We start from the raw sequence: 12,710 nt of genomic DNA on the forward strand, positions 1-12,710 counted from the left end.
ATGGGTCAGTGCGGGGTTACCTCATCAAAGACAGTTTTGGTCTTCCTGAATCTGATATTCTGGGTAAGTCAAGCAACCTAATGGGAGCTAACTGGTGCACAATCTTGTCACCCAGTGAGCTAGCTCGAAAGCTATCGAACATAACACCAGCTAGATTTAGCTTTTGATTAAGCAAATTATATTAATCGTGCAATGATGTACAGACAGCTGGGTGCATGGACAAAGGTTCCCTTTTCATACAGGATTTATGACCCCTTTTCTCCCTCTTTTTCTCTCGCACACACACACTCAGGCTGCGGCTGGTATACTGTGTTATATTGGAGCATACGTCTTCATCACCTACGATGATTATGACCATTTCTTTGAAGATGTTTACACCCTGATTCCCGCCGTAGTGATAATCGCCGTAGGAACGCTACTCTTCCTCATCGGCTTTATTGGCTGTTGTGCTACCATTAGAGAAAGTCGCTGTTGCCTGATTACTGTAAGTCATTTTATTTACATCGGAATTATCTACGCTTAATCTGATGTGGTTATCATGTCTTAAGAATGTGTTTGGTTATTTGTTTTGTGCAGTTCTCTGTGGTGCTGCTGCTGGTCTTTGTCACAGAGGTGGTTGTGGTCGTACTGGGGTACATTTACAGAGCGAAGGTGGGTCCCGTTAAAGAGGGAAAACGAGCAGTATCTAGGTCAGGCAAAGTGCACCCTTTAGTAGCGCTGTCTCTCAGTAGTACTGTCTCTAAAGCCAAGGTAACATGTTACTGTGATTTCTGAAGATGCTTTTCATCTTTTGCAGGTGGAGGCTGAAGTGAACCACTCTATACAAAAGGTTTATAATAAGTATAATGGTACAAACATGGACGCTCCGAGTCGTGCCATAGACTATGTCCAGAGGCAGGTGAGGACATAAGAGAAGAGTCAGCTACTTTTATCAGAGATGTTCTTTGATCTTTTGTCCTACTTCAGTGCTTTACAGTTTTTTGTTCTGTCAAGGATCTGCTCCTCATCAGGTTTAGAGAAATTGTGTATGAGCTCCCACACTTGTTCTCTCTTACAGTTGCACTGTTGTGGGATCCATAACTTCTCTGATTGGATGAACACTCCATGGTTTACTGAGTCCAGAAACAACAGTGTACCAGTGAGCTGCTGCAAATACACTATCAGTAACTGTACTGGGACCCTTGCACGCACTGGAGATCTGTATCCAGAGGTATAACACACATACTCACAAACACATGTGCACACACACACACTGTTGGGGGCGAGGTGAGAGAATGAGAGTGTCAGCACTCTATCACTGGATTAAAACATTGCCAACTGCTTATTTCTCTTTTGCAGGGATGTGAAGCCCTTGTAGTGAAGAAACTAAAGGACATTATGTTATATGTCATTCTGGCTGCATTAACGTTTGCAGCCATACAGGTAAAGACTCCCAGGAGAGCTTCATTCTGTATTCTTAATACATGAGCTGTTCCATCATTCTGTGGTTAGCATATAACTTGTATGATGGTCTGTGTATATCTTTTACCTGAAGAGCACAATACAGTATAAAATTATGTAAATACCAGTTGATTGAAACCTGTACTGCCTCCTGTAGTTGTGGCTCAATGCAACAGACTTGGGAAAATGCTTTTGGCCCCAATGGCCTTAACCAATGGCAAGTTAACCAAGATATCTAGTGAATTATGATTCCAAATGGATGAGGTGTGTGGAATGTTTCTTACAACCTATACGATAAATGACCTTTACTCTACCTGCTGTCATTCTTTTTTCTGCAGATGTTGGGACTGTTGTGTGCATCTGTGGTGCTGTGTCGTAGGGGTCATGACCCTGCCTATGAGCTGCTGGTCAGCACAGGCATAGATGCCTAAGGAACACCAAGCGGCATTGTGGGAAGGGCAGGTCCTCCCAGCTTTTCAGATGTATAAGCTAAAGCATAATTCAGTACTACTGATACTGACCTCCAGGGAATGGTGGTCCATCTTTTTAATATTTATTTAAAACATGTATTTAAACGTTTTACACTACTGATGTCTGTGGGTAGCCAAAATCCCCCCTATGCTCGTGTCTCATGTACCGTACATTTCATTTAGTATTGTTTCAATGAGCTGGAATTTATTTTCTCTTTATGTGGACAGCTGATTATGTAGGTGACATGTTAAGTAAGCAATTAACAGACTAAATCTCATCCAGTATAATCTGCTTGTATCCTCTACAGGTTCCCATGTTGTCTTAAAATCCAACATTGTCTTTTTTTACATTTTTGTGTGTAGTCTTTTCAGCTCTGTATTTCAGAATACTTGTAGTCCTGATGGTGATTATTTTGTCCTGATATATAAAGTAAGATGAAGAACCACTCTAAAAGCACTGCTTTTGACCACTCTTCTTCATCCCCACTACTACTCTATAGACATTCACAAAGCCCTGAAACTCTTTAAACCCTCTTATCCCTCCTGTGCCAAGTGTTATCTCACAGAAATAGTGTAAATGTACTGTGTTATGTCATTTCTATTATTTTTCATTTTTGGTATCCAAGGAGGATCTCATTTAATAGATATTTTGTGGTGTAATTGCAGGGTTTCAAAATTAACACAATGTTAAGTTCGTTGTGGTGTTTACAGGGTGAAATATCGTGTGATATAATGCAAGACAAAACACAATATCCACACTGTCAATTTTGAAGCGAGCCTGTACAGAGAGAACTATAGTGAAAGCAGAAGTGTTTCAAGCGGTTAAGTATGACAAATTTTTCAGATTTACATTAGGAAATTCTGGAAAGACCCATTGCATTCTTTTGGTTATTTCATGCTTGTTATTTATTTTTGTCTTCAAAATACATTCATATTGATTCATTGTAACTGAATCAAACGTTGTAAACTGCTCCCATACTCGTAAACCAGTCTTTAGGACTATTGTTCTCTTCAAACAGACATGACCAATGACCATTGCATGATATACCATCTAACAGTCTGTGGCCATTTTACTGACCAATCACTACGAGAAAATATTTACACGTGCTTAAGACTGAAGCACAAAAAAGAAACTTCATGCACAAGGCTTTGTAGTGTGTTCACTTTATATAATTTTCCTTAGCCAGGACTAGAACCAAAATGATGACTCATTTACATTATGTCAAGAACCTCGTCACTATATTTTCACAGGTCCACTGTGGTAACAGAAGAATAATTCTATGCTTGTAATTATTTTCAAAGTATTTCTAGAAGGAGGGTTTGGCAGTGTTCAAAATTCAAGAGCTTTTTTTGTGCTAATATTCTGTCCATTTTGCCTCTTGTGTTTTATGCATGCTGGTTTTTTGTTAATCATTTGGGGAAAAAATTGATAGAAAGAACAAAAATATTTTAAGCCACCTGCTCAGATGTTTAGTCCACCTTTGAATGGGATTAGAAAAGTAGACTGGCCTGAGTCCAGTTTTACTGTTTGTATTACATGGTCCATATCTGAGTGTAGGTCTTCACAGTAGTATGTGGCAAAACTGGACAATCAGTAACAGACATACATAGTTTCAGAGCAGGTCAGACAAAACTCCTCATGATTTGACCTTGTATCTGTTTGTGATAGGAAGTGTGCACATTAACAAAAACTGGAGATGAGGAGAAACATACAGAATAGCAGAAAATAATTCGTAAAAAAAAAACATACGTTCGAAGATTACTTTCCATAAGATGGTTAGAATGAATATAAATGTTCTGTTCTCTGTAAACTGTGAATGCAGAACATGTTTAAAATGTGGTGTCTTTTAGTGACCACTCTTGATGCACCAAGGTGTGAGTGTATGAGGATCATCTAATGATGGAGTGTAATAACATAGTGCTTTCCTTAAATCTAGATTTCCTTGCAGATAAGAGCAACTCATCTCAGTCCACTAAGTAGAGGTCAGATCCATTAGCCTAGTGGTGTAATTTATTTTGAATATGACACTGAAAGATTTTAGTGTGAGCTCTCCAATGGTCCATCCAATGCAGGCTTACTGATCCACAGAAGAAGCAGCATCTATTTATATGCATCTATTTATCTGGGGGGGGGGGGGGGGGGGGGTTGTTTGTTTGTTTTTTTGCTACAGTCCTCCAATAAAATCATTTCAGCTTGATATCAGCTAGTGTGCATTTTTTGCAGAGAGTACAAAAATTTCTTGCAAGAGCATTTTCCTGGCTGTCCACACTGTACTTCACACATCTAAAAATTATACTTTTTTTCTTGCATTGATTCAATAAACAATACTTATGTCTCAGAGGCCAAAGATGTTCTTTTTTCATTTTCATTTTCCAAAAAAATCTCGATTTGTCTTTGTTTCTTGGAACCTTCCGGCAGCATTCTGTCTCACTTTTTTAGACCGTGGTGATCTGTGCATACGTTTCTAAACTAATCTACGATTTTTAAGACATTTTCTTATCTTCACTGAGATTAACATGTATCCTATTACTAGCATTCATCATTAAATACTGTATATGCATAACACAAAATTGTACTACAAATACAAAGGGTCGGTCTAACACTCAAATACCAGCTATGTGCTTCATCTGAAGTAAAACATGTAATATCCGTGCTGCATGAATATTTAGGGTTTTTTTTCCCCCTGGATTATGTCAATAGAGCATGAAAGCTGGTTTTACTTTTATTACTGGTGGCGCACAGAGGAGCAGAAGAGTAAGTGATCAGGAGTACTGGGACAGCTTGTCTGTTTTTATTTTTCTCTTAAAAATCCTTACATCAAGTCACATTTTTCACACTAAGGCACACCTCACTGCATAATGGGTTACTAATAAATAGAGTGTCGTCGTATATATCTATAATATTACTATTTATTGTATTAACTAAAATTGTAAAATGATCCATTGAACTCAGGAACTATAAGATACCGTCTCAGGGCTTTGTCTCTGACTGTCACCCTCTTCAGAGTGATCAGTGTGGTCCAAATATGTTCAGGTTCTGTGGTAAATCTCTGGAGAACGACAGCGATTATGTGATCTTGTCACAAACTTCTTTGGTCACTCTTTGATAAGACTATGGGTAAGCAGGCTGGTCCATGGTCAGACTTTGGCCAGATAAGTCCCAGGGACAAGACCAACCATGTTTCCTTTGTGGGCTGTCCACCATCCATCCTCACCCTTATCAGTCACCACCAAAAACTCACCCTTAGTGATGGACAGCTCATCATTGTCCTATAGACAGGGAGGAAAAAACAACACTGAAGACCAGTGAACCTCGACTAGAACAAGCATTAATGTTAGACAGACTGGTGTAATTGGTCATACATCAGCAGTTACTATGTGACAGCTTTAGGCAGGTTTATAAGATTAAGCTTACATCTAACTCAAGGTTATTCATGTTGGAGAGGTGGCAGGGAGGTTGTGTGTGTGTGTGTCAGTTTACCTGAGCTGTATAATCATAAATCACCATGTACTGATCCACACTCTCATCTCTGTCAGCCTCTCTTGTCCTCTCGGGAAGTTGCGTGGAGGCCCAACCACCAGCCTCATCTCTGCCTGAGACCAGTACCTCTGAGGGGAGAGGGTAAGGTATTACTTCCATCTGAAGATCAGTAAAATTTCAGGGCTTGTAAAAAAACAAAAAAAAACAAACCTTAATCTGCTTTTGCTTCACTCAGCAAAGACTTTTAGAGCCTGATCTGTGACAGGTGTCAAACCTGATTCCACAAACCAGCACTACTTAAATATTCTTTGTCTTGGGTCTCTTCATGCTAATCATGCTACAAATTATGGAACTCCTTTACAAGTATACAAAACATTGGGAGGATATAATATAATCAGATCAATATGAAATATTCACAGCATAATCTTGCAATTTTTGATGCATTCACTTACTCTAACACCAACAGACCCAGTGCGATGACGGTTGTTAGTGGTGCGACAATGGAAGACTTTAATCTTACAACTCTTGATGGTAATTTTTCTTGCAACTCTGTAATGTGTTAGTGTGTTTCCGAAAAAAAGCTTCATATTCTTGTAAAGCAGATGAATTCTTCTCAGTTGTGAGAATTTACTGTTGCAAGTTCCACTTTAAAACCTGACACTGCTGAAACGCTGTCTTGTGAAATATTTACATAGACCTCTGAAGCAGCGTTGCGTAAGCCTTACATTCACTGACCACTGATGTGCTGACAACAGAACATAGTAACATAAAATGCTGAAATGCTGTATAGCAGTGAAAACATTTTGTGCTGTTTTATGACCAGTTTTACGTGAAAGACAGACTGACACTGACCACTAGATGGTGCCACTGAGGACCTCCAATTGTTAATGCTAGACCTGGAGCCGCCGGTGGCCTCTTGCTGCAAGTGAGTAAGGCTAGAAAGAGAGACAGAGAGAGAAAGATGGAGAGAGAGAGAGTACAGCGCAATACTCATGAAACGATGGTATCAGATTACAGTGTCATTCTCACATTTAATGAGCATAACACCATCATAACTGACAGTGGAGGAGCTGACACCATCACTCTGACCTGCTCTTGTGGGCCTGACCCGGGCTCCCATTGGTCTCCCGCTCATAGTAACTCTGAAACTTTATGGGCTCTGGAGAGACAGAGGGAAATGGGCCTTAGTAAACCTCCATACGCCTGACTGGAGCCCTGAAGCTGTCTTTTTTTCTAACAATGAGGAAAATAATATTACCTGGTGGACTTAAGCCTGTCTTTCTCACTGAAATGAAGAAGTCTTTATCTACGGTTATGTCACACTTTTCCAGAGTTTTCCTGACTTCCTCATGGCACTATGGAAAAAAAGAGGCTGTTATAAAAACAGAACCAGAAACAAATGGTTTTTTTTTAAAGTCACATCTGAAATCTCATGTGAGCTATGAAAGGTAACAATAAAATGCAAAGTTAGTGGTAAGTGTGCTGTGTGGTTTGTTAGAGAGGCCTTCAGCAAACAGGCTGTCAAATGACACTCACATCATCATCCTTAATACACTGCATAGAGAGCATATTGCAGTGGTCCCACAATACACAGCGCAGCATACTGATACGATCGGACTCCTGCTGCTGAAAAACCTACAACACAAACACACACACACACACACACACACACAACACACACACACAACACACACACACACAAGATCCACTGCATAGTCAAAGTTCTGTGATCTTCAGCCAGCCAGAGTGTGGTTCATAAACAGTACATTTTTGTAACAGTCTAAAAGAGGGTGTGTGGGAGGATGAGTGAAGTGTGTGTGAAATTAAAGCTGCTCTTTCTCTCTCTCTGTTTTCTGTTTGATTATTGTGAATGGCTATATCACCCATGCCTGTGTTTACTCATGGAAAATTACTCACAAAGCATCACAGGATCACAGATCTTGAAACAAAAAAATCCAGGGAGCCAGACAATCTGTTTTATATACACACACACACACACACACACACACACAGCTGCAGTAAAGGTTCTTGTTTTGTACCTCACATGTGCTCCTGTGAGTACTCTCCCAATCTTGGCGAGTCTTCTCTAGCTGATCAATGTTCAATGTATGCTGCTTCTCTGTATCGTTTTCAACAGAACAAACAAACAAACAAACAAAAACAACTAGGGTGGAATTACAACATCAACATATATAAAAATAGTGACTAAGGTGGATTTGAACTTAAACACTAACTGACTAAATCAGCAGTGTGCAGTTTATTCAGTCATTAATTGCATGTGATGTACTGTACTGTGTTGTACTGTACATAGGTTTCGATGTACAGTACAGGATAACAGTCACTGGACCAGCCTTTCTACCCTTTGCTTGTGTTTTGACCGATCAGATAAGAGGTGTTAGGAATACCACAAACCTGCTAGATTAGCTGCCTGCCGACACAGTCTGGCTTTGTTCTGGACCTAGAAAGCAGGAAATGTGCCAGCGAACAATGAGTTACAGTCCATCTTATGATACTGACTAAGCTGCTGTAGTGAGTAAGTTAGAATGGCACTTCCTAAAACACTGGTCTGTAATTGAGTCACATGACTGAGTTTTGACATTGTGTTGTAACAACAAAAGAAAGACGAAGATCTGTATTCAAGTCAAATGACTAAATTGTAATAAATCTGAGAGATTATGCCAGAGAGAAACTGTATCTGAGCCACTCAGTTCTTATTCACAAATAAGAGCCAGTTAAGTAGAAAGTTGATGTCATCATCATGGTACAAACAAAACAAAAAGCTATGGTTTGTGAATTTTTTACATTCATTTTGTTTCATTACGCAAAGTAACGTGCCAAATTTGTGTTTGTCTAAAAATAACTGTTTCCATAGCGATGCCTCCACCTTCTCTGACTGTCTCAAATTGGAGGGACTGTCATTGTTCCTCTTCTCCGCTGCCTGCTCTGCTTCATCTGCCTCCTTGCACCTCTGCTCATAGCACCTTTTGGACTAGAGAAATAGAGAGAGAGAGAGAGAGAGAGAGAGAGACAGAACATATGTATGTATATAAAAGCAGACAGCGTGAGATGGAGGGCAGTACAAACCACGCTAAACTACACATTAAGGTCTTATGATGCATCTTTCTGTAAGCCCTGCCGACTGCACTCTGTACCTCATGACAGCTTTAGCATATGTGTGTTTGTATGCGTGTGAGAGAGAGACAGAAAAGTGGGTGAGAGAGAAAGTGTGTGAAGAGCAAAGAGAAAAAGAGAGAGAACAAACCAGTGAGCAGTGCAGTGTGGGTATAACTGATGACATATCATATGTGCTGCACTGAGGCCACGGTGTTAGTAACACAGGAAATTCCTAGCTTAATTTACCTTCAAACTCTAAGCAACTTTGGTCAACTCAAAAACTATTTCTATATAAGTCTCTGTCTGTCCCTCTCTCTCTCTCTCTCTCTCTCTCTCTCTCTCTCTCATTCTATCTCTCTCTATCTCTCACACAGGTCTTGCTCACATGATGTTTAAATTTATCTGCATAAGCCATAGTGGTACGTAAGTGTCAATAAGTTCAGTGTCTCTATTCTCAGTTTCTCTCTCTCTTCCTCTCATTCTCTTCCTCTTTTAGCCTACTCTGTTTTCTGTCTTTCTTTTTGGTGAGTCTTTTGAAAGCAACACATAAGTCATTTCCCTAGTATTGCAGTAAATCTACAGCTCTATAAAAGACACAGCCAGACACTGCACTCTGTGAGGGTACAATCCTCATCTGTCACACAATAGCAAAGTTCCGGGTCCCTTAGTGCTAATGTCATTTACTGACCTCCATGGTCTTCTTGTACAAGGTCACTTTACTTTTCTGAACCTTCTCCATGATCTCCTCTAGCTAAGACAGAACAGAAAACAGGAGTGGTGTATCAAAATGAGTCATTGTTCCCTATTTCATATGCCATGGAGAGAAGGTTTACACTCATTATGAGAGGAGTTAAACAGGATGTTATTCATTAAGCATTAGACTCATCTACATTATTTAAGTACAATTCTTTTTCCAAAAACATGACAGATATTTTATCAATATAGCAATCTAGTAATTACAACACTAAAGAATCAAAAAGGAGAAAATAAACAGGTTGCTATAAATAATTGTTCCAGTGTCTTCCAGTCTAATTAAACCAGGCAACCTGCAGAGCGCTGTATGTCATGAGAATGATGGTGGATCTGACTGTGGAGGACCTTTTTTCTTTGCTCCTTCTGTCTCTCTCTGAACGCTTCTACTTTCTGAATCTCCTCCTTCAACATTCCTGCCAGCTCAATGTGCAGGTTCCCCGTGTTCTCGATTTCTATAGAATAAAAGTTCAGATTTTGAGATTTCGCGGATGTAAGTCACTCAAGAGGAAAAAGCAGAGTAAACTGTGACAATATACTCACGTGCTTTAAGTTGATCAAACGATGCTTTCAACGTGCTGTTAAAATAATGATTTTCAAATATGCATGCATTATACAATACATATGATCTCTGTCAACTAATTACGAAAGCAGAATTGTATCAAAATGTTTATTTCTGGACACTGAAGATCAGAATTTAAAATAATTAAGCTCAGCATCTCACAAACTCAAAACTGCCATATGATGTGAACAAACTGACACTGGATCAGGTGAGTCAGTATGGTTTATGATGAATGACACATTTACAGAAAACTGACATGAGGAATGAGGAGGTTTGGAGATGTAACTATGTACGACCTAAGCACAAATCTAATAGCTGACCTGATCTCTGCTTGGCCACCCGCCTTTCGAGCAATTGTCACAAGATCTCTTCCATATCTTTCCTCTGCCGTAGCCCTGCACATGACCACATGCCAGCAGGAGAAAGAGAGAGCAGGGGGGAGGGGGGGAGTGAAAGAGAGAGAGATGCTGAATTAGTAATTCTACAGCATATTGCTATGATAGAGCAGCGTTTTTCTTTACCAGTGATAGACATGTGTACAGTGCAGTACACACTTAAACACAGGTAAATGATTTCACCTGTACCATAGTGCTATACTGTACCTCATCCTGAGCAGCTCCTCAACATCCTTACACATGCGTCTGCCTTCGTTAAGCCTCTGCAGAATGGCCTCATAACCAGAGTGATCAGTGAAGTCAGTTCCCTGAGAACACACAGCTGCATTTAGAGAGCTGGCTCATCATCAGCCACCACTCCAAACACCTCCAGATTTTGTCACACAGGCAAAGACATCTTAGCCTAACCAAAACCTGACCAAAGTCAGCCAGTGGTCATAACCTAACAAAACCCAAAACTAATGGAAACATGACTAACTGGAGAATGGCTATGCCAACATCTGAACACAGCTTTAAGTACAGTTTACAGTTTCGTATCTCGCAGACGCTTTTAAACCAAAAGCGACTTATATTTAGTGCATCCATCAGGTTTAGCTGACTACCACATACGCAAAAGATCGCGGTAGGAATGCAAATTAATTATTTTCAGTAGCACGCTCCTGTATATCCAGCAACGATAAAACAGAAATTTGCAAACAAAACCCGCTGCACAGAGACAAGTTTAGTACAGAAGATTTTCTTTCTTTCTTTCTGTTTTTTTGTTTTGTTTTAATTTTATGCCATAAAATATAAAAACATAACATAAAAGAATGGTTACACACTAGGGGACAGGTGGACTCTGAAAAGGTGGGTTTTCAGTCTCCTGCGGAAGATGGCGAGTGATCAGCCTCGCACATCGTCTCACAGTGTGGTGGCATGCACGAACTCAAGCTGAGTGGCATGCACTACAAAAAAATGTTACTGAAAAAACAAACCTGTAACCGTTTCAAATGAGAATGACATCCACGACTTGTATACGCCACAGGCAGTTCCAGACTGCTAACTTAAAAGACATAACTGCAAATACCGCTCATTTTAATACCACAAAAACAAGGAATAATTTTACAGGCAACGGTTTTTAAAAGTATGGTGGCTTGATTTTAAAAAGAGGTCAACAGGTTTGGAATTATATCGGAACTAACTACACGCTGCACGGCACTGTAGTTGCATCTACCCACAGAGGAATAAATCAAAAACACTCGCTGGTCAAATTACATCCCTCCTCTCCTACACAATTCTCCATTAATATTTCGTGAACTGTCCTGAAATGATTTGTCAGTGACTGAAGGTGTACGCTTATTCTAACAGTTTGTAAGTGCTGTATGTGCAGACGACAGCATATCACGATAATATTTGAACTTACCCAAAAAGCGTCACAAAACTGCAATTGCGCCATTCTGATATCTAGTCTATGAAAGTTTCAACAGATTTTCACAGGTTCCAGGAGATAGTATTCTCAGATGCATGTCAATAAACGGTTTACTGCATGTGTCCATTAGTAGAAATTTCCACTTTCTCTGTGAGAAAAGGCAACGTGTTAAACGGCGGCATAGAGTGGGTGGTTCGTTGAAGACTAGACTTGACTGTGAATAACGCTTTTGCTTGAGAAGAGGAAGGGCTGGTGAGTGATGACCGTGTCTCTCATAAATAGTCTCTGTTCTCCTGTTAGTCATGAAAATATGTTTCATTATTTGATTACAGTTAAGGTGAGTTTTGAAGCTGTTTTCAGTTTCGGGCACAAGATGTCTTCTTTCCTTACCCGATCGTTTAACGTTAGGAGCTGTAAAGTTTTCACCTTCAAGAGTGCACGACAAAGAAGCACTCTAGCGCCACCGCGTGGAGTATATCGCCAAAGCAAATATTTGGTTGCTTTGTAAGGGTATTTTCTGTCCAAACTCCAACTATGATTATCTATTAGTCTCTTGAAGCTTTGATGTCATCAGGTAAGTGAGTTGCTATGATCCTTGCTGCGTTTGGCCACTTGCTGGTTTTTGCTGGATCTCCTCACGGACACTTCGTGATTCTGAAAGTAGGCTACTCATTTAAAGCCCTTTGACCATATCATGTACATTTTCGCCACACTGTGGGTTCCATTTGTTCTATGACATCTGAAGTTTTGAACAACTTATAGGGTCTGATAAATAATAACACAGGCAGCCTAAAAGAATGAATTACTCCATTGCTCAATATGTTAATAATCAGACTGTATGTTCTTTCTTTCTTTCTTTCTTTCTTTCTTTCTTTCTTTCTTTCTTTCTTTCTTTCTTTCTTTCTTTCTTAAATCATGTATTTCCTTTTTAACTGAGAAGTCTATTTTCTCAGTTGTTGTAATGCTCTTTGGTCATTAGAGGGCAGCGGAGACCTCTGTAAGTCTAACACTTCCTTGATCGGCGTGCGGTTCTCTCCCTTGCCCTGTTTTAAAAGGCTAAGGTGTCTCACACTTTTGGGCCGGGAGAGAG

General features: G+C 39.9%; 2 protein-coding genes across 4 annotated transcripts; one reads left to right on the top strand and one right to left on the bottom strand.

Moving 5' to 3' along the window:
- On the top strand, window positions 1-1,871 carry tspan3b (tetraspanin 3b). 3 transcript variants are annotated; one of them, XM_030766603.1, is made up of 7 exons: window positions 1-63; window positions 293-484; window positions 577-651; window positions 797-898; window positions 1,058-1,210; window positions 1,339-1,422; window positions 1,779-1,871. In XM_030766603.1, the coding sequence occupies exons 1-7, from the start codon at window positions 1-3 to the stop codon at window positions 1,869-1,871; spliced, it is 762 nt and encodes a 253-aa protein (XP_030622463.1). The 3 variants fall into 3 exon arrangements, with proteins under 3 accessions (XP_030622463.1, XP_030622464.1, XP_030622465.1); XM_030766604.1 differs by lacking the exon at window positions 577-651; XM_030766605.1 differs by lacking the exon at window positions 293-484.
- Window positions 1,872-4,947: 3,076 nt separating this feature from the next.
- pstpip1b (proline-serine-threonine phosphatase interacting protein 1b) lies at window positions 4,948-11,647 on the bottom strand. The gene is made up of 15 exons (XM_030765132.1): window positions 11,615-11,647; window positions 10,420-10,520; window positions 10,138-10,212; window positions 9,799-9,833; window positions 9,604-9,710; window positions 9,194-9,256; window positions 8,276-8,380; window positions 7,804-7,849; window positions 7,431-7,510; window positions 6,928-7,026; window positions 6,650-6,746; window positions 6,481-6,550; window positions 6,244-6,326; window positions 5,392-5,519; window positions 4,948-5,180 (listed from the first exon to the last, which is right to left on the bottom strand). Exons 1-15 carry the CDS (start codon window positions 11,645-11,647, stop codon window positions 5,049-5,051), a joined length of 1,254 nt encoding a protein of 417 aa, XP_030620992.1. The 3' UTR covers window positions 4,948-5,048.
- Between the last annotated feature and the right edge of the window lie 1,063 nt (window positions 11,648-12,710).

This window comes from Chanos chanos, chromosome 2 (genome assembly GCF_902362185.1).
Source record: "Chanos chanos chromosome 2, fChaCha1.1, whole genome shotgun sequence".
Classification (NCBI taxonomy): Eukaryota; Metazoa; Chordata; class Actinopteri; order Gonorynchiformes; family Chanidae; genus Chanos; species Chanos chanos.

Bases quoted from the DNA above. Each gene is read 5' to 3' on its own strand.
- tspan3b (XM_030766603.1), top strand. From the start codon at position 1: ATGGGTCAGTGCGGGGTTACCTCATCAAAGACAGTTTTGGTCTTCCTG. The intron at 899-1,057 runs GTGAGGACATAA...TCTCTCTTACAG, and splicing joins TAGACTATGTCCAGAGGCAG to TTGCACTGTTGTGGGATCCA. The intron at 1,423-1,778 runs GTAAAGACTCCC...TTTTTTCTGCAG, and splicing joins TAACGTTTGCAGCCATACAG to ATGTTGGGACTGTTGTGTGC.
- pstpip1b (XM_030765132.1), bottom strand. From the start codon at position 11,647: ATGGCGCAATTGCAGTTTTGTGACGCTTTTTGG. The intron at 8,381-9,193 runs GTCAGTAAATGA...CTATTTCTCTAG, and splicing joins TGTACAAGAAGACCATGGAG to TCCAAAAGGTGCTATGAGCA. The intron at 6,747-6,927 runs GTGAGTGTCATT...TTTTTTCCATAG, and splicing joins AGTGTATTAAGGATGATGAT to TGCCATGAGGAAGTCAGGAA.